The following is a 27,243-nucleotide window of genomic DNA, read 5'->3' on the forward strand; positions in this document are numbered from 1 at the left end:
CTATAATTCTCCATCAACACTTACAGCAAAGCTCGCATCTCAACTTTTAATTTGAAGCTTTTACCGGAAGTTTAATGTTTGATGTTTAGAAAACTTCCTGGTGATATAGTTCCGGCTCGTATTTCTTGTAAACATAGCGTACGGTCGGACACACAGAATTGTTCTCGCTGATACAGTTAACATTTGTGTCGCCAGTTGTTATTAAAGCCACGGTATCGCTCAGTGTTGGGCGTTTATCGCGTCCGAACGAGCTGCAGCGCTTCTCCGTAAATAAGGCTCCCCGCCGAATGACAGCTGTCAGCTAAAAGCTAGCCAAGCTAACGTTTAGAGAGAGCGCCGAGTCTGTCAGCATTAGAAAGAAGTGACAGTCTCATGGTGGTCTCATTTCAATGGGGAACTGTCTATTTTCACAAGGTGCGGATGACCTGTCGCTGCTGAACGACTCCGAGGGAGGCAGTCTGCCCGGAGAGCCCCCGCCGCCATACCAAGAGCAGCCCGGGTCTCAGGTGAAATACAGCCCGGGGAGTCCAGAGCATGACAATTGAATCCCCCCACCCTCAAGTCTAATTAGTGGTGGAGGCTGTTATTGCTGTTATCTTAAATTTGGAAGCTGAAGTTTGTGCAGCGCAGCTTTCAGGATCAGATTGCACCATGCAGAAATTAAGCTTGAATAAAGTAAATACCACAGTCAAATTACTGCTACAAAATTTTAGAAACACAGTCATAATTTGTGTTCGGGTCTTATATTTTTTTGAAAAAAGGATAAAACATTGTGCAGTGTATACGCATAATTTGCAATGTGACAATCTTTATCTCGATCCTAAAACATTGGTTCCTTTATCTAGTTCATGTCATCAGCTTATTATCAAGAAAACCAGGAACGTCTTGCTGAGAGGTGACGGTACAAACCTTTGCACCACTTTGTCACGGATATATAAGTCAGGCTGAAACTTGCCTAAATGTATTTAGGGCTTTTTAACATTTAACTTTATAAGCAAGTAAACATTTAAAAAAACAAAAAACAAAACCGATTTTTTGTGTTTGGCTCAACACAACCTGTCTCCTAATAGTGGACCTGAAAATCTAGAAAATATGCAAACACATTATAATGCTTGGAAATGTACACTCACTGAACACTTTATTAGGTACACCTTATTCGTACTGGGTTGGACTTACTTTTGCTTTCAGAACTGCCTTAAGTCTTTGTTGCATCCAGGTGCTGGAAACATTTCTCAGATATGTTGGTTCATATTGACATGATAGCATCACACAGTTGTTGCAGATTTGTCGGCTGCACATCCATGATGGGACTTGCCTGTCCCACCACATGTGGTGCTCTATTGGATTGAGATCTGATGACTGTGGAGGCCATGTGAGTACAGAGAACTTTTGATCAAGAAAGCAGTTTGAGATGAATTGAACTTTGAGGCAAATTCACTGAGGTCATTAAAGGATGGACCTGGTCAGTAACGATACTCAGATAGGCTGTGGTGTTTAAATTATGCCAAGGGCTCTGACATAGACAAGATATTGTGACCCAGAGAACTGTGGCTCAATGGATATTTTCTCTTTTTCAGACCATTCTCTGTAAACCCTAGAGATGATTGTATGGGAAAATTTCAGTAGATCAGCAGTTTCTGAAGTGCTCAGACCTGCCTGTTACCAACAAATATGCCACATTCAAAGTAATGTGAAAGGCTGATTGAATATTTGCATTAATGAGCAGTTAAACAGGTGTATCTCATAAAGTGACTGGTGAGCGTATATGCACTTTTTGGCCCTCAAAATTGTAAAGATGGTTAGCTTGTAGTCCAGTAATCAGTGCTAGAGGGTTCATTTATTTAGATTGTACCTGTAGAGACAGAATCTGCTTTTGCTCAGTGTTTCAGTCTTGGACATTTAAAGCATAAGGAACTCTGATATACAGGTGTATCATATTTTAATTTAAATTTTTAATTTAATTTAAATGAAGATGAAGATTCAGGTCATTTAGAAACATATGAAAACACAAGGAAATAAATAAAATATCTTTATCTGGTCCCAGGTTTTCTGATGCCACTGGAAATATAAAATCACCCTTTCAAAGATGACACGAATTGTCTTCTTTTCATTTATTTCAAGGAGCGCACTCAGGCTGTGCCAGTGTACCATCCCACCCCAGGCGAGAGCCGTCTGGCCAGTCAGCTGACTGAGGAGGAGCAAGTCCGCATCGCACAGCGCATAGGACTCATCCAGCATCTTCCCAAAGGCATCTTTGATCCAGGCTCTGACGCCTCTGAGAAGAAAGTTAAAGAGTGAGTTTTAAATGGTGGCACTCTCATTTGTTTCAATTTACATATCGCTTTGATTCCCCCCCCCCCCCCCCCCCTCCCCCATTTGATTTCCCCATTTGAAATGCAGGTACTAATAGTTTATTCAGAAATCTTTGAATAGTTCCACTGTCCAAGAACACAAAGCTTTCGCATCTTGATGCACGCTCAATCATCCAGGTAAGGAAATCCCAAAAAGTTGATTCTGTTCTTCTGGACGTAGCGTTTTCAGTGGGAGAAACATTTCGTCACTCATCTAAGGCTACGTCCACACTAGCCCGGATAGATTTGAGAACAGCGTCTGAAAACGCTCCGCGTCCACACTAGCGTTTTCAGTCATTTTCATAGAGTTGTGCGTCCACATTAAAACGGCCGAAAACACTTACATTCCAATTCAGCGCATGCGTGAAGCGCAAGAAGATTCGACCTGCCTCATTTCTCTCTGCCGCTTATTTACTTTCCGGCTCTTTGAAACGTTGCGGCAGAATGTTGAGGAAAAGCACTGAGTTTTTTAAATGGACTAACAATGAGGTGGAGTTGTTGCTGCGAGTAACACAAAAGGCTGTCAAAGTTCAGAGCAAAGCAGCAATCACAGCAATGTAAGATGGTGAAAAATATACCCTTAGGCCCCCTTCTCGATTCAGAGATGGTCTTTCCCTTTTCACATAAATGACCTCCTTGACTCCTCTCACAAACTAGCATTCCTCCCTGTCCGGGATGTGTACATCCTCATCATTGAAAGAGAGGCCACTGGCCTGTAAGTGTAAATAGACTGCAGAGTCCTGGCCTGACGAGTTAGCTCTTCTGCGGGGACCAAGAATTGGGTCCCCTGGCACAAACAGAGTAATATAATATAAGTTGTTAAGTGCCAGGAGCATTGCTGTGATTTATACATTGGGGCAACAAAACAACCTCTGGCTAAGATGATGGCACAGCACAGAAGATGAGTTATCGTATGAGTTATTGATTGTATTTTGAGATGCTTTTTTTTTGTAATATATCAAAGTCTTCGGGTATTGGTAAATCTTTTCACTTTTTTCCCCTCCAGATGTGTCATCTGCATGTTGGATTTTGAATATGGCGACCCCATTCGGTTTTTGCCCTGCCTTCACATCTACCACGTGGACTGCATCGACCCATGGCTGATGCGTTCCTTCACCTGCCCCTCCTGCATGGAGCCCGTAGATGCAGCCCTGCTGTCTACTTACGAAACCAACTGAACGGCCCCTGGTGGCTGCTTCTGCCTAAAAGTAATGCACCTTTTTAGCCAAAACTGTCATAGCTGTTCCAACAGATAGATGAGGGGATGTGGCATGATGCAGATGTTTGTTGGGTGCTTGTTAATACACACAAGTAAACAACTGTGTCCTACAGCACACTCTGTAGGCCTGAAATGCACCTAGTCAGACTTGGAAAGCATGCTTTGGCAGAAGGAAGATGTGCCAAATACAACGAATGAAGGAGCTGTACAAGTAGCAAAATATTACTGCACAGTAATTTCACTTTCATATGACTTACACTTATTTTTGCCTTTGTGTAATTTGCACCCTCTTTCAAGATGTGTGATGTGTAGCACGTTCTCTAAATGGAGGAAATGCATAATTGTTTTGATCAAGTGGGAATCATTGTCAGAATTTCCAGTGAACACATGAAGTGAAGTAACTGCACTCTCCAAGTAAACTTGTGATCTTGAATGTCACCTAAACACAATGCTCTCTACTGAAAAGCATACATCAGTATACATAAAACTTCACAAATCACACTTTCCTGAAGCTATGCCATGAGATAAAATGGTGTCAATTCAGCTTTTGAGCATATTTTGAAAATTACTCCAGTTTTATTTTAGCTGCTTTGACTATATGTGAATGTTTCTGTTGCTTTCCCACAATATGAATCCTCAGCTTTTGCTTTGCCTTAAGTTTGTGCTCTCAACCCGTAGTTTGTCCTTTACAGTCAATAACAAAGACACAATATACCGTGCAATCACCCTTAAAGCACCTTGAGATAAGATGTCTGTCACCTGATACTGTGTAGCTTGTAGATTTCGATAATGGTGTTTTTTCTATGTGTGTATGTTTGCATTTTATGGGTTGTTGGATAGAGATCGTCATGTCAAGCTAACATTGTGAGTTAACCCCCTCAGTTGTAAAATGTAATGTAGTTTCCGCTCCTTTTCTTGTTTGAAGCTTTTGGATTGTGCGCCGAATGCCTTCTAAATGAGCAAGTGATGCATTTCCAAAGCTTCCACGTCTGGTAATGGAATGTGATTTTTATGCTTTTGGTGTTGGACATGTGCTGTCAGTTATCGTTGCATAATGCACAAAGATGAGAAATGGCAAAAACAGAAGCTACAGCAGTAGAAAGGAATGTATCTTCAATGTAAAGCATGATTTCAGTTGTTACACATTGACGGTATGACTGTAAAAGGAAATTTGTGATTTACTGTGCACATACTGTGCCTTTTAAGGTTGAGGTAAGCCAATTTCCTGTGAAGTACAATCATTTATGACATTACTTTTGTTTTTCTTTAGTTGTCCTCTAGGAGGAGGCAGATACCAGCAATGTAGTGATTTGTGTCACGATGAAACAGGCCTAGGATGAAGCCAGAAATGTGATCTGGCTGCTGTTAACAATCAACAGTCATTCTGTCTTTTGATTTATGACTTGTGCTACAAGTGCACAGGTTTTAGGAAATCCATGAAACCACAATAAAAGTGGATACCAAATCTTATACAAGTGTGATGTTTTGTTTCTGCATTAAATATTGTATTGAAACACATTCTCAACCTCTCAGCTGGAGAGGGTAGTGGGTTAGAACTTAAGGAACAGACAAAACTAAATTTAATTTATCATGTTTTATATAAATCTTTAGATTCCTTAAGGAACAGAGCATGTATTTATCTCAAACACCATTGCATATGACTGCGTTATAGTCTTCTGTGTTTAACTGAGCACTAAAATAATTTATTTCCATAAATGACTGATTCGTATTGATAACAGTTAAGCCCACTGAGTATAGACAGTGTGCAAGATGTTAAAACTTGATAGTTAATCCCTGAAGTGGATTGGTTGTCTACGCCTTTACATGAAAAGCTTCAAAGAATGTGTCATCACTGTCACAGCTCAGAATGAGTCAGCCCTCATTTCTTTGTGTTTTCTTAGAAAAACAGGAAATGCACAAACGTAACTGCAAATCAAGTACAGTCAGATAGAAAATGTCAGTACAATTATTATGAGCTTGGAAGTTAATATTGGTATGATCGCCTTTATTCTTTAACATAATCTGAACTCAAATATCTTGTCATTTCTCATAGTCTTCAGGAATAGTTCTCTAGGCTTCTTGAAGGATATTCAAAGCTCTTCTTTTTTTTGTATCTTAGCTGCCTGTTCAAAGGGATCCCACAGTACTTTAACAATGTTGAGGTCTGGTCTGTGGGGAGGCTAATCCAAAAGTGACAGTTCCACTGTGTATTTTTCTACATAGTGCGTTTGCATTGTTTTGCTGATTATAGTGCTGAAAAATGAAGCCGTTGGCAATTAGATGCTTTTCAGACAGTATTACAGCACTTTGCTGTGTTCATAAATTCATCAGTTTTCACAAGATCCTCAAAGCCTCTGGTTGAAATGTAGCCCCAAACCACGAAAGAGCGCCACTGATCACTCATCCCTTCTTAAAACCTGATTGCTACTGATTGTCATTTCAGTTTTTGTGTACTTTGACATACCTCGGTCTTTTCACTTTGTTTTGCTTCCTTAGGAATGGCTTCTTCACAACCACCCTTTCACTGAGACCATTTCTAATGAGGCTATAGTGAGCAGCAGATGGATCAACTGAAATTCTAGATATATCTCTTATGCCCTATGTGAGGTCTGCTTGAGTTTCTTCCTGTTTTTTTAAGGACGTGGCATTTATTTGTTCATTTGCTGTAGATAGCTTTTTTTAATCACGCTATTTCTTCTTTTGTCTTCTTGTTTCCTCATATTGTTTATAGACACATTTCACACCATGCTGAGATACATCAAGCTTTTTTTAAGGAAATGGGAACAAATTGGTTTCTTTGTTAAGTTGTCTTTACATTTAGACACAAAACTGGTTTGTTAGTTAGTCACCTGTTTATGCTTGAATGATCCATGGATCAAAAAGAAACTATTTGTGTATGAAAACTGGACTGCAGCCAATGTCCAAAGAAAAATGCTGAAACACCTTTAGAAAGTCTAGAAATGTATGACTCAGGATCACTTTAAAAAAGACGATAATCGTTATCAGGCAAAATGATTTATGTTTTAAACAAACAGTTTAAACATATCACTTTGGGCTGAGTAAAACTGAAATAAGGTTTTTTTTTTTAGCTTGCAACATTTGTTAAGCAGATGTTAGTCTGATGGAGGCAAAAACACTTAAGCGTGCTGTGGGTGGCTTGCCAGCAAGTGAGTTTATTTAGTGTTTAAATCATATAAAAAGGACTTGCTCCCCGCATCCAGACTCTTGTATGACTAAGAGCCAAATGAACAGCAGGCATGTGGTCGGGTGCCAGAACATTAGTGGACATGTCCACCAGCTGGACCCTCAACATCAGCAGAGTAATGCTCATTACTAGAATGAACTTCATGATCACTGTACTAAAGCAGAAAATTTTCACGATACAGTACGATAGAGATATTTTCTTTCAGCAGAATATTTTATTAAAAGGTTCATATATATTTACAGTATTTAAAGCACACACATTGCACATTTTCAACCACAAGGGATATCAGTGCAACAGATTCAGAAACTATTACACTTATTGTACGTATGTGTGAGTGTGAATGGTTCCTATGGATAAATTACATAAATGTTACACAGTATTTTGTGATCTGTACATGTTTTTAAAATCTTACAGTTATAATCAGGTGGGGATTTTTCTGCTTTTAGGTTTACAGTACCAAAGCAAAGATTTCAAACCTCAACAGCAACACTTCATTTCACAGTATTTCTTGAGTTTCTTTTCATAAAGCGTACATTCCCACACTGACAGTAGCCAGAGCCACAAACAGTCCCAGGACCATCCTGAGCAGCGAGGAAGTGTAAATGTTTTCTGACATGTGGAGTGTGCTCGCCTTTACTGGCTTGGACTGTGTCATGGAGCTCTGCAGGTTGTTGTCAGAGACAGTCAGCATCTTCTGTAAATCTTCAAAGACCTGTAACACAAACAACAGAGCATCTATCAGCTGCTGTAGCTAAATATTAGTAAGTGTAAGATGGAGCTAATCTAAGGTTCAGCTGCCCTCTGAGTGGCACTTTTGCTTTACGATCTGTCCTTCCTAGATTATCACACCTCCTTACCTGAATGTTGAACTCAAAGGCCCTGACAGCCTCCTCCAGCACACCGTTCCTCTCCTCCTCTGTCAGCTCCACACTGTTCATTCGGCTGCGATAGAGCTGTTTGAACAGGTTGGGGCTGGACACCCCAGGGAAGGCAAAGAAGGACAGACCATCACCATTTTTCAGATCCATGGACTTCTGAGCGATCCGACCAAGAACCTGTCCCCCAGACAGGTCACCCAGATACCGGGTGTAAGCATGGGCAAGCAGGAATTCAGGGTTTTCTTTGCCAATCTAAAAAATGGTAATGGAGTTATCAAGAGTGTTAATTGACCATCACCTAGCAGAGATAGAAACATGCATGTGATTCATGGAAGGTTTAAATAAAACATACCTGTCTGAGCCTGTGGCTGTATCTTTTAGTGGCTGCAGGAATGACAATCTTCTCTCTCCAGTCCTGACCATAGAAGTATTCCAGATCTTTTTCAATGGACTTCAGCCTGGCCAGTTCAGCAGGAAAGTAAATAGGTGCGACGCTCGGATGGTCCGAGTTCCTGTCCAGCTCTTCCTCCAAAGCCTGGTAGATCTCATACAGCGAACACAGGAGGAGCTGAAGAAGAAGAGACACAAAGCCATTAAATCTTGGTATCGACCCCCACAAAAGTAAGATTATTTAAACAATTGTGCTGTCCTTTTTTTAATATTACCTTATATTGCGGAAGCGTGACCTTTCCCCTCTGGAAGCTCAGCATCAGTTCTGTGTTTTCTGCTCTAACGTGACTCTCCTTAGTCACTTTTTTTATTTGTTCAGACAAGTCCCTGAGAAAAGAAATTGATCACAATTAGAAGAGAAAGACAACATTTAATGTATTGCAGCTAAGATAAAGGCAGTGACACAAGGCTAAGAGCAGTAATCATTAGAAAACATGTAGGGCAAATATGTGCATCCAAAGTAAACTTCCATTATGATATTGTGATTAGAAATGTTTATGTAGCTCATAAGCTTCCCAAACATATTCTGCTACTTGAGATATGTGTTGGATGTCACAGAGCTGATTGAAAACTAAATCTATCCCCAGACATTAAAAGAAAAATGTGCATGGAGCGGAAAAGAAGATTTAGGTTCTTAATAAAATCACAGCAGCTCAGTCTAACCTGTCGGTCATCTGCTCTGCTGCTGTATGCGTCTTCTTCTCGGTTTCCATTGTGCCCCTGAAAAAACAGTAAAGGACAGTAAAGATGTCAGAAAGGTACTTTAACAGAGCATAAATCCTTTTCTGATATGGTGAGAACACTGTGGATATAAATCGACAAAAGGTTGTCAAATTTAAAGTATGATATCTCGTTTGACTCACCAGTAAGAATGAAGTCTGATCTGTGCCCTTAGTTTCTCTCTGGATGTCCAGTGCAGTTGTGTGCTCTGCTGGCTTTCACGCTTCTCTTTATACGATCCGCTTCAGTCTCCTCCTCCCACCACCAGCTCAACACAAACAGGAACTCAGCCTCAACAAAAAAAAAACTGGGCTAAACATGACACGGCAACATCAGCAACAATAGTAGGAGGGGACCAGGAGTTAACATGATACGGCAACTTTGAGGAAAACTGCTGAGGGAAGGACTACCAGAGTGTGAGGAGGGAGTTCCCTGGAAAACCAGGGGGGAGGGCTGAGCGCTAAACATGATGCTGCAACTTCAGATTCCAAAGTAGAGCCACACAGGGGAGGAGGAGCTGAGGCTAAGCATGACAGTGTGAGTTTGCAAAGCTGTGAGAGAGGAAGTGTTTAAACAGTGACTAATGCTGTGCATTTGATCGGAAACAAGAGCAGGTTTGTCATATTACACAAGTCTATCAACATTCAGTGACAAAGTGGAGGAGTATTTTTGACAAACAAGAGTAGATACTGTTCATTTAGTCCATGTAAACAATAGTAAAAAGCTACTGATATCATCTTTACACACAAAAGTTAAGCCCAAAACTTATTTGTGACTAGCCTGAAATAAAACAAAGCTTTTAAAATTATTTCTTCCACAATATGTCATTCATGAGTGACTGTGACTCTGAGCATTATATACAGATGTGATCAATTCATATGCTCTTGTAAACAGCCTCTACCCTTCTGGGAAGTCTTCATCCTTGATTGCCTAATAGTGCAAGTATCTAAAAGAGATTATAATCTGCAAAAATCTTCTGTCATCCACTAAAAGAGCGTCACTGCTTTTATCTTCATCCTATTGGACCCCTCCTAGAACTGTTACTCAGAAATCTTTTCATGGGGTTTTGCAATCTGCAACATTAAAAGAAGTCAGCAAAGTGTTCCCAATTTTAATTTTCCTCAGAAGCTGCTTGAAGGAGTAAAGGTCAGAGGTCTTGAACTACAGGAACAAAACTGGAACCACACTACTGTCCAACCTAGTTTAATTTGAGTTATTTATAGAGCCATCTTGAGGCAAAGGAAACAGAAAACCGCTTCACTCTGAGCAGCTCTTCCAGCGAAACAACTCCCAGCCTGTACGTGGTTGGCAGTATGCTTAAACCTTTGGTCTTTTATAAAGAACGATTATTATCATATATTCACTTTAAGTGAAAATAAGGTATGTTTGTCATATGGGTGTCTACATAGCTTTGACTATAAACTGTGCTTAGACGTTTTATGTAAAGGCCTAAATAAAAATGGCATTTAAAATACGTGACTACTTGAAATCAGTTGAGACAAAGCGATGAAAAAATACCGCTACATCTGTTTTTTGTCAAAAGGCCAAACGTTTCAACGCGTAATTATAACCTACATGGACAAAAAAATAACATAAAAAAGCACAACTCTATGTTATATATGATTTGAAAAATGTGCCACTAAACTGCAGACTGCCGTGCATCTGCTCGGCCATCTGCAGGTATAAAATCACAAAGCTTCACTCGGGCTTAACGTGACTCAGCACAGCGTAGTGACCGACAGAGAGGGAGGGCGGGCGCTAAACGTGAGTCAGCAGGCTTTGCTTCACACGTATACAGCTGAGCAGCACAGTGAGTTTACCACAGGAATGTCTGTGACAGAGCTGGCCCGAGATTTAGGAGCTTGTTAGAGGTCGTGTGCTTCATGTTACCGGACCAAAATCCGGCATTTTCCGGAATTAAGGATAGTTTTTAGTCAAACGTGGAAACAAAACGAAAGGAAGACAGACATCGATGTGAGACGTGTTTGAGATTGTTTTCTGCTCGGTCTTATCAGTTTGTATTTATTTTAGATTAAAAAAAACCCCACAAGCTTCGACAACCCCTGTTTTGGGCATAGTAGAAAGCCCACTGCTTAACTGCTATTATCACAAACATTAAATTAATGTTGAACCAGAGGACTTCAAAACAACTTGTTTTCCTCACTAGCTAGCACACATAACTAGCGTCTAGCTAGCACTAGCCTTAGATAATTTATTTGCCTTGCACAGTCAGCAGTCTGCTGAAGGTGAGCTATTCATTTACTCGCCCAGGTGAGAATGTTTTATCTTCAGCAATTTAGGCCCATAAACCTTAGAGAGACGGCGAGTCACTGCTGAAACCTTTTATTAGCTGCTGCAACCTTTTATTAGCTTTATCCAGCCTTCATGTTTGGTCAGACTAAACTTCAGAGCATATTCCATCTAAAATCCTCGCAGTAAACAGAAAGTATATGAAGTGGTCATTAAATAAGCAGACTGTACATGCTCAACTTTATCTCACATTACTGTGTTATCATGCAACTTCACTGTACTTAGAGTTCCTGCTGTCTGAATCATTGATCTCTCTTCTGTTGGTCTAGATGGATGGTGAAGCAGAAATAGTGAGTGGATGCACCCACAGAGAAAACAAAAGGTCATACAAAGACTTTTTGATGGATGTTGAGGACCTGGAGGAAGCAGGATCAGATGCAGAGGAGCATAGCACCAAGATGCTTCACCAGGTGCACTATTCTGGGGATTTTTGAATCATGTTTCTGCACAGAGTTGCAGTGCAGTGTATATTCCATTGCAGGGACGCTGTCTTTTTAACATCTTTGAATTTTAACTGTGCTACATTTTGTGTACTTTTCTGGGCAGTCATGGCTCAAGAGTTGGCAGTTTGCCTTGTAATCGGAAGGTTGCCAGTTTGAGCCCCGGCTCCAACAGTCTCGGTCGTTGTGTCCTTCCATGGGCAAGACACTTCACCCGTTGCCTATTGGTGGTGGTCAGAGGGCCCGATGGCGCCAGTGTCCGGTAGCCTCGCCTCTGTCAGTGCGCCCCAGGGCAGCTGTGGCTACAATATACAGTGGGGCAAAAAAGTATTTAGTCAGCCACCGATTGTGCAAGTTCCCCCACTTAAAATGATGACAGAGGTCAGTAATTTGCACCAGAGGTACACTGCAACTGTGAGAGACAGAATGTGAAAAAAAAAAAAAATCCATGAATCCACATGGTAGGATTTGTAAAGAATTTATTCGTAAATCAGGGTGGAAAATAAGTATTTGGTCAATAACAAAAGTACAACTCAATACTTTGTAACATAACCTTTGTTGGCAATAACAGAGGTCAAACGTGTACTATAGGTCTTTACCAGGTTTGCACACACAGTAGCTGGTATTTTGGCCCATTCCTCCATGCAGATCTTCTCGAGAGCAGTGATGTTTTGGGGCTGTCGCCGAGCAACACGGACTTTCAACTCCCGCCACAGATTTTCTATGGGGTTGAGGTCTGGAGACTGGCTAGGCCACTCCAGGACTTTCAAATGCTTCTTACGGAGGCTCTCCTTTGTTGCCCAGGCGGTGTGTTTTGGATCATTGTCATGTTGGAAGACCCAGCCTCGTTTCATCTTCAAAGTTCTCACTGATGGAAGGAGGTTTTGGCTCAAAATCTCACGATACATGGCCCCATTCATCCTGTCCTTAACACGGATCAGTCGTCCTGTCCCCTTGGCAGAAAAACAGCCCCATAGCATGATGTTTCCACCCCCATGCTTCACAGTAGGTATGGTGTTCTTGGGATGCAACTCAGTATTCTTCGTCCTCCAAACACGACGAGTTGAGTTTATACCAAAAAGTTCTACTTTGGTTTCATCTGACCACATGACATTCTCCCAATCCTCTGCTGTATCATCCATGTGCTCTCTGGCAAACTTCAGACGGGCCTGGACATGCACTGGCTTCAGCAGCGGAACACGTCTGGCACTGCGGGATTTGATTCCCTGCCGTTGTAGTGTGTTACTGATGGTGACCTTTGTTACTTTGGTCCCAGCTCTCTGCAGGTCATTCACCAGGTCCCCCCGTGTGGTTCTGGGATCTTTGCTCACCGTTCTCATGATCATTTTGACCCCACGGGATGAGATCTTGCGTGGAGCCCCAGATCGAGGGAGATTATCAGTGGTCTTGTATGTCTTCCATTTTCTGATGATTGCTCCCACAGTTGATTTTTTCACACCAAGCTGCTTGCCTATTGTAGATTCACTCTTCCCAGTCTGGTGCAGGTCTACAATACTTTTCCTGGTGTCCTTCGACAGCTCTTTGGTCTTGGCCATGGCAGAGTTTGGAGTCTGACTGTTTGAGGCTGTGGACAGGTGTCTTTTATACAGATGATGAGTTCAAACAGGTGCCATTCATACAGGTAACGAGTGGGGGACAGAAAAGCTTCTTACAGAAGACGTTACAGGTCTGTGAGAGCCAGAGATTTTCCTTGTTTGAGGTGACCAAATACTTATTTTCCACCCTAATTTACGAATAAATTCTTTACAAATCCTACCATGTGAATTCATGGATTTTTTTTTCACATTCTGTCTCTCACAGTTGAAGTGTACCTCTGGTGCAAATTACTGACCTCTGTCATCATTTTAAGTGGGGGAACTTGCACAATCGGTGGCTGACTAAATACTTTTTTGCCCCACTGTAGCTTGCCATCACCAGTGTGTGAATGGGTGGATGACTGAATGTAGTGTAAAGCGCTTTGGGGTCCATAGGGACTAAGTAAAGCGCTATACAAATGCAGACCATTTACTTTTAGATTTTTAGACTAATTACAGTTTGGTAATTGTTGTTTCAGTTAGTGCCTGGGCCCAAGCCTAGATAAATGGGGGGGGGGGAGCAGAAAGGGCATTGGGTATAAAATCTTTGCCAAATCAAACATACAGATCATCAATAATACTGACAGGACAGATCGGGTTAACAACAACCGCCTTCGGTGCTGTTTGCCAGCAGGGTTGTGGTGGAGACTGTGCCACTGTTGGCTGAAGGCAAGGGAAGAGGGAGGGCGAAGGAGTCTTCAGAGTCATCCATAGAAAAGGAAAGGCCTGAATGTGGAGGTGAGAGTAGGGTCTTTAAATGCAAGGAGCTTGACTGGTAAAAGGAGAGAATGCAAAGTAAGAGAGGCAAGGATGATATGGTTTGGATGTGCAGAAGAGGGATAGCAGATATACTGGACAAAGGATATTGAGAATAGAGCTGCCAGGCAGGAAGAACAGAGAAAGACCACAGGGAAGATCCATGGATGCAGTGCTAGAGACGGGGTGAGATGGTGCCAGATCATATATACTGTGGTGGTGACCCCTAAAAGAAGTGGTCGAAAAAAGTGTTTCGCCTCAGCTGTCTATAAAACCATAAAACACAAAGATTGTTGCAATCAATTTTATAATTCGGTTCTTGCTTTGTGATGACACTGGAGGAACGCAATTATATTTCCATCAATGTCAGCATCAGTTAGGTGCTGGCTAAATGTTAAGATAATGTGAAGAGGAAAAACAGGGCCGTTTATTTGAAGTAAGAAAGATTTCTTTGTGGTCCTGGTATAAAAGAGGGAATAAACAAATACAAATGCAGAATAAACAAAGAAAAAAAACTTTGGCTATGGACAAAATTGATTAAACAATCATGTGTGTTGTTGCAGAATTTAACAATCATTGCACCCCAGTACCTTTAAACCACCGCTATGTTTGTTTTATAGTGTGAGTCATGCGTTATACTGATATTTCTAACGGGTTAAAAGTCATGTAAGTGCTTGTAATTTTTCCAGGAACAAAGTGGCTCCCTGAACAAGAACATACCACCTATTGGTAAGGCCTTAGCAGCTGTGTACATTACACTGTGATATGTTTGTTTCTGATGCAACTTTATTTGACATCTCTGTGTCTACAATGTCTAAGGTTGCAAAAGTAGGATATTTTATTTAACAAACGTTATTATTTATCAGAAATTCATTTATAGCATGTTAATGCACATAAAATCCTGATCATCACAGTATTTCATAAGGTGTTAAGAGTATAAAAATAACAAGGTGGAAATGTACACTTTTGGCTTAACCTGGGAATTATATGTTAATGCATTTGTTTATGATTCTTCTGTCCCCTAATTGCAGGTAGTAGTGGTATAGACCACAAACCTCATGGAGCAGACGTCTCAGGCTTCCTCCATGAATATCCAGTCTGTGTGTCACAGGACAGATGGACAGTGAGAGGAGAAGAGGTGATAAAACAGACACTAGGGCTGTGCGATATGACCAAAATCTCATATCCCGATATAAGAATTCTATCGTCCCGATAACGATATAAATCACAAAAATATAAAATTTTTGTAAATTCTGTGAATCTCGGGCAGCTCGACTTGCGGGAAGTGTTTCCAGCTGCGCGTCATGTAGCTGGGGTCGAGTGTTTTAACCGATGCATGAAACTATACATTTTTAGACATAAGTTGTAACAGCCGCCGTTTTCTTTGTGAGTATTTAGACTTAGAGACTTAGAGCTTTTTATTGTCATTGTGCAGTTTCTTGCACAGTGAAATTGGGTAGCTGAACCACAAAGGTGCTAAAGTAAGAAGAAGAGAAACCAATATACAACGTGCTGCGGGGAACAGCCTGTTCTAACGTTTGAGTCTAAGGTTTATTTTTTAGCACCTGCCGGCTCTTTTTTTACTTCTCATTCGTAAATATTTTGAAAAGTCTCAACAGGATCTTGAGCTTTATTGTGAAAGGTTTATGTGGAACATAAACAAGCGGACACGCGATGGTTTTACCGTCGTTGTTGCTAACGACAACGCATAAAAACAGGCGCTTGTCCGTCCTTAGTGTGGTTATATAAAATATAAGAGAAAGAGAGAACTTTAAGAAATTAATATAGCCACTACAGTGACCATTAAAACGATGAAAAAATATTGCCGTAAAGAGTTTATTTTTGCGACACCACGAAACAAACGATAGCGTAAAATGAAACGATAGACGTTTTTATATCGTTATCCGATATATATCGTTATATCGAACAGCCCTAACAGACACATCCAAATATTTTTCTTTTTACCCACCATGGTTAAATTTTTTTTTTCAAATCTTTATCTATCAAAACAAAAAACAGGACTTTATCCTTTTACTTCTAACCTTGTGGCTACTTCTTTCTTTGTAGCGTATCCAAGAAAACTTGTTGCATCCATGTTTTAATGCAGAGGGAAACATTAGTCTGGTAATGTTTTGTAATTTATGATTTATAGCCAAGTACTCTATATCTCCCAATCTCACATTTAATCATTACGTTTTGTATTCCTTTCGTTTTCTTTCAGAGGAGTCCAGGTCCCATGATGGAGTACTTGGTGTATCTTAATAGCCAGCATTATGGGGCAGATTGTCCCAGTAACGGACCTGCCAGCCCCTCTGTCTCTCCAGTAGGCAACTGGCCTCGTCACTCTACACCCATTCCTAGTTCACTGACAGCTATTTCTACTACTGTTAGCTCCACGATGACTAGCTTCATGACTGATTCATGTAGTCCCATTGGTTTTATATGTGGTGTCACTACTTCAGCCACAGACCCTCTAATGTCCACCCCCAAGAGTCTCTGCTGCTCTGACCAGGATCCTGCCAGTGCTGCAGCTTACCTTCACCTCCTGGGAGAATCGTTATCCCTGATTGGACACCATCTCCAGGAGACAGATGTGAGTAGATTCAATTAAAAAAAATCTTTTTATAAGACACTTAATGTCGTTTGTTCATCTCTCACATGTATTCTTCATCTTGCTTGTATAAATTCAGAAATAAGGGGTAATAGTGGTCCCAGAACCAGAACTACTTTATATCTTTGCTAATCAGAAGTAAACATAGAAGAGATTTTGATCTTAAACAGATACTGTGAAGGCCTCGATAGTTGGAGAGTATCCCAAGATAGTTGGTGGGAGTTGAAACATTATACAGTCCTACAACGTGGTGCTTTCTTTATCTTTTTCTGTCTATATTCCAAACTGGTTCACAGAGGCCTGTTTTCACAAAGCGAGTTTAACATAGCCAAGCTATCTTTCCCTTATCTAGATTAACTTGTTTTAACATTGGCAATCAGGATAAACGGTCACATGAGGCTGGTTATCAACTTGTTACGCTAACCTAGGGTGAAAAATGTTGGCAGTCTCTAACCAGTCACTATTATACAGTGGGGCAAAAAAGTATTTAGTCAGCCATCGATTGTGCAAGTTCCCCCACTTAAAATGATGACAGAGGTCAGTAATTTGCACCAGAGGTACACTTCAACTGTGAGAGACAGAATGTGAAAAAAAAAATCCATGAATCCACATGGTAGGATTTGTAAAGAATTTATTCGTAAATTAGGGTGGAAAATAAGTATTTGGTCACCTCAAACAAGGAAAATCTCTGGCTCTCACAGACCTGTAACGTCTTCTGTAAGAAGCTTTTCTGTCCCCCACTCGTTACCTGTATGAATGGCACCTGTTTGAACTCATCATCTGTATAAAAGACACCTGTCCACAGCCTCAAACAGTCAGACTCCAAACTCTGCCATGGCCAAGACCAAAGAGCTTTCGAAGGACACCAGGAAAAGTATTGTAGACCTGCACCAGACTGGGAAGAGTGAATCTACAATAGGCAAGCAGCTTGGTGTGAAAAAATCAACTGTGGGAGCAATCATCAGAAAATGGAAGACATACAAGACCACTGATAATCTCCCTCGATCTGGGGCTCCACGCAAGATCTCATCCCGTGGGGTCAAAATGATCATGAGAACGGTGAGCAAAGATCCCAGAACCACACGGGGGGACCTGGTGAATGACCTGCAGAGAGCTGGGACCAAAGTAACAAAGGTCACCATCAGTAACACACTACAACGGCAGGGAATCAAATCCCGCAGTGCCAGACGTGCTCCGCTGCTGAAGCCAGTGCATGTCCAGGCCCGTCTGAAGTTTGCCAGAGAGCACATGGATGATACAGCAGAGGATTGGGAGAATGTCATGTGGTCAGATGAAACCAAAGTAGAACTTTTTGGTATAAACTCAACTCGTCGTGTTTGGAGGAAGAAGAATACTGAGTTGCATCCCAAGAACACCATACCTACTGTGAAGCATGGGGGTGGAAACATCATGCTATGGGGCTGTTTTTCTGCCAAGGGGACAGGACGACTGATCGTGTTAAGGACAGAATGAATGGGGCCATGTATCGTGAGATTTTGAGCCAAAACCTCCTTCCATCAGTGAGAACTTTGAAGATGAAACGAGGCTGGGTCTTCCAACATGACAATGATCCAAAACACACCGCCTGGGCAACAAGTGCGAAAAAATATCAAGAGGTTAAACTGACTGAAAAGCAATAAAGCTGCTACAGACGAAGCAGTGTGTGTGTGTGTGTGTGTGTGTGTGTGTGTGTGTGTGTGTGTGTGTGTGTGTGTGTGTGTGTGTGTGTGTGTTTGGGGGGTGGTCATGTAGTATTAAAAGTTTGCTCATTACACGGTTTTATCAAGACTACTGGAAAGCATGCAACTTATTCATTGCACTATAGGGTGATACAGGGCTCTCTGTGCATCTCTGCAGAAAATGGTGTGCATGTCGAGTAGTTTGTCTCTACTCTTGGACTCTCTATTGTGTGCTATGGCTCCACTTACCGGCCTCACTATGCACATACCAGAGCTGAGGAGCTGCACACAACACACACTGGTAAGCATTGCTGCCAATTTATGGTGCATACACATCATATCCTTTACATGTTGTTATGTGTACATGCTTTCACCTTGGTGAAATTATTGTAGTGAACTTCCAGTATATTGTTTGTTAAAGGAAAAACGCTTGCAGATTTATGCTTTACTTTGTTGACACAATGCCGCTGTTATGAATGAAACTTGTGGTATTGACAAAGTCCAATAACTGTAGCGGTACTTATCCTGTCAGTGTTTATTGTTCAGCATTGATTTATTTGTTGTTCCACTAATCAAAGCTGCTGTCAAAATGTACTGTTTGTACTATAATACCTATTCTAAACATCTCGAATTTGCACCTAACAAATGCCATTTAAGCCAAAGAGAAATATTTATCCAGGAGACATTTAATCAAAAAAGGGAAAAACTCATTTCAAAAGGTTAAAAATAATACCAAGGAATAAAACGCAAATGTTTACAAACAACTGAAGCTACAGTGTAAACATCGTAACCCATTCCATAGACTCAACAAAACTAAACAAGTTTGCGGTAATTTTATTGTTTTATTTGGACATGTGCTCCTAAATGCACTTTATTATTATATCGTTGCAATCAGCATTTTTGCTTCCTCTTTCCTTGATTTTCTTTCCTTTGTGAATGCTTTTCTTGTTTGTTTAAAGGCCTCCACCTTGGATAACATTGCGTATGTGATGCCTGGCCTGTGAGTAAAAGGAGACCCCTACTGGCTCTACACAGCAATGATAACCTGAAAAACATTTTTCTGGTAGTTGATACTTGAAAAGTAAGAGTTTTGTGTTATGAGAATTTGCCTGCACTTTGAACTTTGAAGTGAACTTTTTTCAGAAGGACATTTTTTTTGTTAATTACATATGTTAATTATGTTTAAAATGCAAATTAAATGCCTTGCATTAACTATTTGATTAGATAAGATTTTTGAACACTCTGCTTTTTAAATTAAATGAATAGTGATAGAGATGTCTTGTGTACTTGGAAAACATTAGAAGTAGTGGGTAATTCACAGTAGAGATCAGGCATCACATATTTACATTTGCCTGGTAACTCAATAATAAATGTACATGAATACCATCTTATGTTTTGTTTGTACAGAATGGGTATGTATAGTCAACTTAAATATTCTTACAAAATGTTCTTGATGAGATGAGAAAAAGCTGGTTTCTTGAACATGACAATGAATTCATTGTACTCGGATGTCATCCACAGTCACCAGGTCAGTAGTCAATTCAGTAGCCACATCCTGGATGTGCAGCCAACAAATCTGCAGCAGCTGTACAATGCGATCATATCAATATCGACCAGAAACTATGAGAAATATTTCCAGCAACTTGTTGACACTTTGCCATGCAGAACCAAGGCAAGGGGATCCAGCCAAGTACTAGCAAGTGGGAATACAAGAAAATATTTGAGGATGAAGCTGTGGGGATGTGTGCAAATCTGTAAATATTACCCAGCTACTTTAATCACAGCCATGAATATATGCTGAAAGAGCAATTTTCTTGTTTTGCAAATTACTGAAAACAGGTTAACATTTGAATCCTTAATGACTAAGTGTTAGTGACATTAATCAAGAGGTCTGTTTGTAATTACTTTGATGTTGAAATGAAACTTAACAGCTCTTACTCATATGGAAGGCCATGAAGACTTGAAGTTTTATGCTTCATGATTCCGTAGGAAGAAAAGTTATTTTATTATTTTATTTTAAATTTTCCATTCGTGTAACACACAAAAGAAGCAGAATAATGTTCCTCTTGCATTTATTCTGTCTTTACATTGTAACTTTGTTTGTCTGTGACAAGCCTTCATGCTTTCATTTCTTTCTGGTTATGACAGCAACATATTTACAGACCTGGTTGACCAGGTAATATCCTTAGCAACTGCAAACCATGAAGGACACCTCCTTTAACAGATCTCTATGAGTTTTGACATATCATAGGTGTGGTAGTTAAAACTATCTTGGAACGATTCCCAGTGGCAGCTGGTTATACTGCCTCCACCCCAGGTTGGAATGCTTAGCAACCTACAAACTGAGAAACCTGTTGTATCAAAAAATATATTTACGAGTGCGCTCATGTATGAATGTGTTTAAATTTGGGAGTGGCTCAGGCGAGACACCTCATCTGAGCAGACAGCTTTTGCCAGTCGACTGGGAACTAGCATGTACTGAAGTTGTCTGCGTGAGAAATATAACCCAGTGCCAACCAAAAAAACTCAGTATTGACACAAGACAACACATGAATGCAACTTTGTAGACCTTAAACTCTTGAGTAAGTATTCGTCTTGTTGCTTAAATTGTTGTTGTAAGATTGTCTTGGTGTAAGAGACTTAATTGTTAAATTAGTTAATGTTATGCACTTGTTGATTAATTGCAATCATATTACGTTTCTTAGTTGTATTACTTTAATTACTGAAATTACATTGAAATTACTACATTGTTGATATATAATGTGTCATATTTGAGGAAATAGGTTGTTCGGTTAGCTCAAACTACATCCAGAAACTCAAACTATTTATTACAGTTTCAGCAATAGATTCACGCCTAATTTAGAATTTGTGCCAAAGCAAGTATACTTATGAAGTACAGCACTATTTGAAATGCTTCATCAACTCTCGTTGCTGTTTGTTCAGTATGGATTTGGTTTGTACCTTTTTGCATATATGAGTCCAGGCAGAATGTTGTTTGACAGGAATGGCAAGGTGTGGTATCAAACACTGAGATGAAATTGATGTGACCCACAATCATTTCCAGTGAAACTACCAGTGAATTACTTTAGTTTTTGTTCATTCATGCACAACAAGGAACTGTAGGTATCCTGTGTGCAGAGAGACTCGTGTGGGAATAGAGGAGAAAGATTTCAAGTTAAGTTTAAGATGGCATTTTATCCGTTTCTGTTAAGATTGTATGATTACTTGATGCTTAAAATAGTAACTTGACTGATAAAATCTGCCTAGCTGAACCTGCTCAGCTGATCCAGTTGTCTGTTTTCCAGGTTTATTTGCATGTAAAGTTATGTGTGAGTTTGTCTAGGCAAAACCTAACAATAAAACCTAGTATTAAAAGACAGCTTTTATTTTGGTTGGTTGGTGTAGCTTCCTACAAATAACACAGGTGATATACTGTCCTCAATTTCTCTCTCTTTTGTTTTTTTGGACTCCTTCCTGTTTCCTTTATTCATGTCAGGGATGGGTGAACACTACAGAGAAAGCTACTATGGATCCTCGTCCTCAGACCTGAGATTGCTTCTTTTGGGGAATATCGGATGTGGAAAGACAGCATTAGCGGACACTATCCTGGCCCAGCTTTCCCCCATTTCTCCCGGTGCCTCCAGGAGCTGCCAGCTACGGCAGGGCTTCATTGAAGGCAGGAATGTGACCCTGGTGGAGGCACCGAGATGGTACTGGAGTGGTGGCAAGATGGAGGACGGTGTCAAAAAGGAGACACAGCGAGCAATGACTCTGGTACCACCAGGCCCACATGCTATTTTGCTGCTGGTGCCTGTTAATCAATTCACAGAGGTTAGTCTTGGCTTGCCCGTTAGTGATGTCATCTGTTGCTCAACTTTGTTGAAGTTGCAGTCTGTAATGTGTACTCAATAAAAAAATGTCTATCTATCAAACTAGTGGAAAAAAATGTGTTCCAAATATACAAGTTACAGATGTTCTGAAACATCTCCATAACAAGCAGTAACCAGTTTAGATCCATTTTTCCTCTTTGCCTTTTCCCCACGCAGGTGGAGACACGTGTGCCTGCAGAGTTGGAGGAACTGTTTGGACAGGAGGTGCTGGACCACACCATGGTCATGCTGACCTGTGGGGACTACTTGATGGGAAAAACAGTGGAGGTATGAGAGGTGTTCACCTACCCTCTCTTTAAGCTGATCTTTATAAAGCAGGAAAGTCACTTAGTACCACTATAAAACGGCATAGTTTCACCTATTAACTTACGACCTGGCCCCTTATTTATAAATAAATGTTATCTCGTGTTGGGTTTTGTAAATATGCTGTCAGTAATATTTTAGGTGGTTATCTTATTCTTGGAGTATAACATATAGGAGTGATGCAAATCATTGCAGGTATAAATTCACACAAGCTGCATTGTTTTCTCACAGGAGTACCTGCAGAAAGAGCACCCAGGCCTGAGGCAGGTAATTGAGGGTTGCGGAGGACGGTACCATGTCATCAATAATCGTCAGCGACAGGACAGGGACCAGGTCCGTGAGCTGCTGGAAAAGGTATGAAGTAGGAGTGAAAAACAGTTATCAAAAAGCAACATTCCTCAAAGGGTTTGTCTGATTCAGTAAAAGTGTGAGCGTTCGTGCCCTCACACATTTTATCATTTGGATGAGACTTCCTCATTGCTTAAGTGCATTGAATTTTTTAAATACTCTATAGGTTGGAGCTTTTTGTTTTAATGGTTTCTTTAAGACTACTGAGCAAGTACGCATGCATGCATGCTGTTTTTCCAGGAACGCCTAGTTTCACATCACACCCTGTTGTAGTCTGGACTGGTTTGAATATTAGCGACGATTGTGATTGTTTTCTAACTGTGACTCACAAAACAGAGTTAAAGTTCCTGCAATAAGTTACTATTGTTTGTTTATTTATCTACAGGTGGACAATATGGCGCGGAAAAACGGGTTATACTACATGAAAACAGTCCAGGATAGAGAGCTGGAAAAACGGGTGAAAGAAAAAAAGGAGCAACTTATGGAAAGTTTCAGGGCTCAAAAGGAAGAGAAGAAAAAGACCCACACATCATCTTATACCCCAAACACAGAAAGTCAAGAGGAAGAGTACTTCAATGCCATTTCAAGAGAGAGAAGGAGGAGACAGGAAGAAAAGGAGGGAATGGTGGAAGGAGTTAAGGTGAGCCAGGTGTCCAATGAGTATGTCAGTGCCATATCAACAGAATCAAGGAGGAGAAGAGAAGAAATGGAGGAAATGGTGGAAGGAGTTAAGGTGAGCCAGGTCTCCAGTAGCCTTTATTCAACTCCAGCTCTAGAGCGACAGCCATCCTCCGAGCTCTGTGATACCGGGGAGTTAAAAAGGATACCCAGTTTCAAACTGAATCGAGGTAAATGCCACTAACCGTGTGCTGTCCTCCATTATTGTACCCTGATTCATTCTTTTAGAAGAGTTAAAAAAAAAAAAAGACAAAAGTGAGCAAAACTTGCTTTTTCCCCACTAGATGGAGCTATACTCTCCCAAATGTCAGAGGATAAATCAACTCAAAAAGTGATCTCTACTTGTAAGTCAAAGGACTTCACTCTCTCATATGTCACTATCAGCACTTCACTTCTTAATACGTCACTGACTCTGATTTTTACCTGATGGTTTCAGTTCACCACAGAATTAACAGCTTTGAAGAGAGATCACCCGAGGGTTCGCCTACCACTACTCCTCTTTCGCCAGTCTTCTCCTCTTCCTTCCCCTCCTCACCAACTTTTGCTGCCTCTCCTTCCTTGATCTCCTCATCCAGCTCAACCCCTTCTTCCCCCTCATTGTCCTCATCCTCATCTTCTCCGGAGCTTCGTCTGGTGTTGCTTGGAAGATCTGGATCAGGGAAGAGTGCAGCTGGCAATGAAATACTGGGGCAGGAAGCCTTTGAGTCACGTCCAGACAGCCTCATAGCAATCACACAATGGTGTGAGAAAAAGAAGGCATTGGTTAAAGGAAGAAGGGTTAGTGTTTTGTTTTTGTTTTTAAGTTACTAAGATGTCTTTTTTTTTCTATTTATCTCAACATACACCCATTACAATATCTCAAAGAATAAAGTGTTTCATACTCTCTTCTTGTTTTGTTGCTTTTGATAATAGCTCTTTACATTTTTGCATGCATTTTCTCTGTCACCTGCAGGTGGCAGTGGTGGATACTCCAGACTGGTTCAATTCAGAGCGCACTCCAGATGAGGTGCGAGCTCAGATCTCCTCCTGTGTGGCTCTGTCCAGTCCCGGCCCGCATGTCTTCCTCTTTTGTGTTCCCTTAGACCAGCCTGCAAAGACCGAGCTGCAGGCTCTTGCGTCACTAGAGGCTGTTTTTGGGCCTGAAGCAGTCTGGAGACACACTTTGGTCCTCTTTACTTATGCTGATTGTCTCAGGGCAAGTGGGAAGGCCAAAAATAAGAACATTGAGGCATACATTGCTGGTCAGCGAGGAGATTTGTTAAAGATTGTGGAGAAATGTGGGGACAGATTTCATGTTTTGGAGACAGAAAGAGGTGGGGGAGAGAAGAGCAATGTTGCCGACCTGCTAGAAAAGGTGGAGCAGACAGTGAAGGAGGCCGGGGGGCAGTATTATTCTTGTCCTGCTTTTCAGGAGGCCGAGAACAGAGTGAGGCAGAAACAGCAAGAGATGGCAAGAGAGAAACGAGGCGAAAACCTAGCAAGAGTAGAGGATGTTGGCCCACTCAGCTCTGAAAGGCGAAAGCTTTATCCTTACATGCAGTCTGTTTCTGAAGTAGACGAGGAAGTGACGGAAGATGATATTGAGAAAACAAGGGATGAGGCCGAGATGAGTGTAAGTACTACAAATATTGAGAGTCTTCCTCCAATTACACTTTCGACCATATCCCCTTCACTACTTAGTTCCATAATGGAGAAGATGAGCACGGGTGCAAAGAATTTACCCAAGCTGTTGGCAGATAGCTCTGTGTGGGTTGGAGAGGGAGCACAGAGGATGAAAGATAGTGGAATGTGGGAAAAAGTTGGCACTAGTGCACAAAGTGTCCAAAAGATGGTGGTTGATAGTTCTGTGTGGGAGAAGGTAGGAGTTACTGCAGGAAATCTCTCCAAAGCAGTAGGAAATAAAGTTCCCAAGGTAGTGGTAGATGGTTCTGCATGGGTGGGATCTGGAGCAAAAGCAGCGGCTGCAAGTCCAATGTGGGAAAAAGTGGGTTCAGGGGCCAAAGTCATGGCAGAGAGTTCCATGCGTGTCGGGGCTGGAATTGGAGCTGGGGCAAAGAATTTGGCACAGAGTCCCGTGTGGGGAAAAGTAGGCTCTGGAGCCAAGGCAGGGGCCAAAATGGTGGCTGAGAGTTCAGTGTGGGAGAAAATTGGAAATACAGCTAAACAGGTGCCCAAAGTAGTCATTGGCGGGGCACTGCTGGGTCTGGTGCTCGGTGTGCTTTTGGGCGGTGTGATTGGCGGAGCTGTTGGGGCAGCTGCTGGATCTGCAGTAACAGAGGTGGGCAGGCGAAAACTCAGCAAGAGAAGCACAACAGAGAAGACAGAAGACGCTGCAAGAAACGTTGACAGAACAGTAAACAAGAACATCGACGCAGTGAGAAAACGGGGAGAGAATTTTTTGAAAACTGAATGAAGGACTGACAGATGTTTGTATATAAAATGTATAGCAAATGTAAAAGTGCTTTTTTTTTTTTTTTTTTTTCTTGTGAAATAATATTTTCAGCTTTTTGACTGTTGTGTAATTTTTGAGGCATAAAATACTTTAAAATGAATTTGATTTGAGACGATTATAACTTCAGTTTATCGCTACATGTTTTATTGAGACACTCGATAAGTACAGATGAGTGTGACATTTATTAATAGATGAATTACACATATTGATATTGAAGCAATAATATATAAATGAAAATACTTTTCTGAATGTTGATACATGTTTGCAAGACATCAAAATATGCAAAGGAATGATAAAACGTATGACTATTTTTGATAATGTCAAAGGCAGTGATTTAACAAAACGAGTGACTAAAAAGAATATTAAAATCTGTATATTGATGGAAATTCTGTAAATTATACCCTGAATTGGTCACAGTGTTTTTTGATTAAAAGTTGTCATCAGAAAGTCATTGCATTTTTGTGTGTTTTTGGTGCTGAACCACAGAGCATGAAAAATTCTTTACGAACATTTTTGATTTAACAACAATAGACAGTCTTTCACTTTTTAACCTTTATATACTGAAGTTGGTTTCACGTTTATGAAATCTTTGACAGTATTTTCAGCAAGCGAAACCTGCTTCATGACTACAAACATTATGACATTACTTCTCACATTCAGGTTTAGGCCGTAATGAATGTGTCAAATTCAGTTCAGTAAGATATTTTGCATTTGTAATTATTTATTATAGCATCAGAGTATAGTTACTTTGCATCTAGCTTGAGTTCATCCTGCTGATTTTATAAATTGAGAAGTGATATTTTTCTCCCTGTAGCCTACAGGTGGATGCTGGGGGTGGAGAGTTTGAAAAAACAGGCAGCTATGCAGAAGAGCAGAGGTATTGACCGTAAAATGATTTTACCTGTGTAAGACTTAACACAGATCAAATTGTATGCTAGAACTATGAACCCTATTCCAAAAAAGGGACAGAGTTTAAGATTAAAATTAAAAAAAACAAAAAGTTTGGAAATGTTAAACTAAATTTATTCACAACAGAAGGCAGAGAACAAATGGTTAAACTGCAATGTCCAAGTCCTATCTTGTATATAAATTTAGCTTCTCAGCAGTCATGTGTCTTCTTTGTCATATTTTTTGTTTCATTATGTGCCAAATGTGTTTGTGAAAGCACCCAGCCTCTCCTAGTAAATCATGCTGTTGTAACAGATGCTGTATGCATCTATTGCAGCTTGTTGAAATATGCGATGGCTTCCCTGGAAAAAAGATGTCATCTGCATGGAAGCATATATTGTTCTAAAAGCCACGTATACCTTTTAGAAATCAGCCATTTCCGTGCACACTAATGCAACCCCATACCATCA

The 27,243-nt window shown here is 40.7% G+C and overlaps 4 protein-coding genes across 5 annotated transcripts; 3 read left to right on the plus strand and 1 right to left on the minus strand.

The window, feature by feature from the left end:
* Positions 1 to 73: 73 nt before the first annotated feature.
* Positions 74 to 5,040, plus strand: rnf11a (ring finger protein 11a). Of its 2 annotated transcripts, none has more exons than XM_026170658.2 (3): positions 74 to 506; positions 2,122 to 2,294; positions 3,358 to 5,040. In XM_026170658.2, exons 1-3 carry the CDS (start codon positions 390 to 392, stop codon positions 3,527 to 3,529), a joined length of 462 nt encoding a protein of 153 aa, XP_026026443.1. In that variant the 5' UTR covers positions 74 to 389; the 3' UTR covers positions 3,530 to 5,040. The 2 variants fall into 2 exon arrangements, with proteins under 2 accessions (XP_026026443.1, XP_080158974.1); XM_080302848.1 differs by lacking the exon at positions 74 to 506 and adding an exon at positions 1,205 to 1,372.
* A 1,929-nt stretch (positions 5,041 to 6,969) lies between these two features.
* Positions 6,970 to 9,265, minus strand: hmox1b (heme oxygenase 1b). Its single transcript, XM_026169288.2, has 6 exons — positions 8,967 to 9,265; positions 8,767 to 8,823; positions 8,319 to 8,430; positions 8,006 to 8,221; positions 7,633 to 7,905; positions 6,970 to 7,487 (listed from the first exon to the last, which is right to left on the minus strand). The coding sequence occupies exons 2-6, from the start codon at positions 8,814 to 8,816 to the stop codon at positions 7,296 to 7,298; spliced, it is 843 nt and encodes a 280-aa protein (XP_026025073.1). The 5' UTR covers positions 8,817 to 8,823; positions 8,967 to 9,265; the 3' UTR covers positions 6,970 to 7,295.
* A 1,246-nt stretch (positions 9,266 to 10,511) lies between these two features.
* On the plus strand, positions 10,512 to 19,600 carry hmgxb4b (HMG box domain containing 4b). Its single transcript, XM_080302851.1, has 8 exons — positions 10,512 to 10,587; positions 11,403 to 11,543; positions 14,614 to 14,653; positions 14,956 to 15,062; positions 15,992 to 16,048; positions 16,146 to 16,517; positions 18,393 to 18,515; positions 19,174 to 19,600. Exons 2-8 carry the CDS (start codon positions 11,403 to 11,405, stop codon positions 19,216 to 19,218), a joined length of 885 nt encoding a protein of 294 aa, XP_080158977.1. The 5' UTR covers positions 10,512 to 10,587; the 3' UTR covers positions 19,219 to 19,600.
* Positions 19,601 to 20,656: 1,056 nt separating this feature from the next.
* Positions 20,657 to 26,332, plus strand: LOC113024052 (GTPase IMAP family member 8). Its single transcript, XM_026170660.2, has 8 exons — positions 20,657 to 20,796; positions 21,711 to 22,045; positions 22,261 to 22,371; positions 22,639 to 22,761; positions 23,141 to 23,603; positions 23,718 to 23,777; positions 23,870 to 24,210; positions 24,386 to 26,332. Exons 2-8 carry the CDS (start codon positions 21,713 to 21,715, stop codon positions 25,844 to 25,846), a joined length of 2,892 nt encoding a protein of 963 aa, XP_026026445.1. The 5' UTR covers positions 20,657 to 20,796; positions 21,711 to 21,712; the 3' UTR covers positions 25,847 to 26,332.
* Positions 26,333 to 27,243: the final 911 nt, after the last annotated feature.

This window comes from Astatotilapia calliptera, chromosome 6 (genome assembly GCF_964374335.1).
Source record: "Astatotilapia calliptera chromosome 6, fAstCal68.1, whole genome shotgun sequence".
In the NCBI taxonomy this organism is placed as follows: domain Eukaryota; kingdom Metazoa; phylum Chordata; class Actinopteri; order Cichliformes; family Cichlidae; genus Astatotilapia; species Astatotilapia calliptera.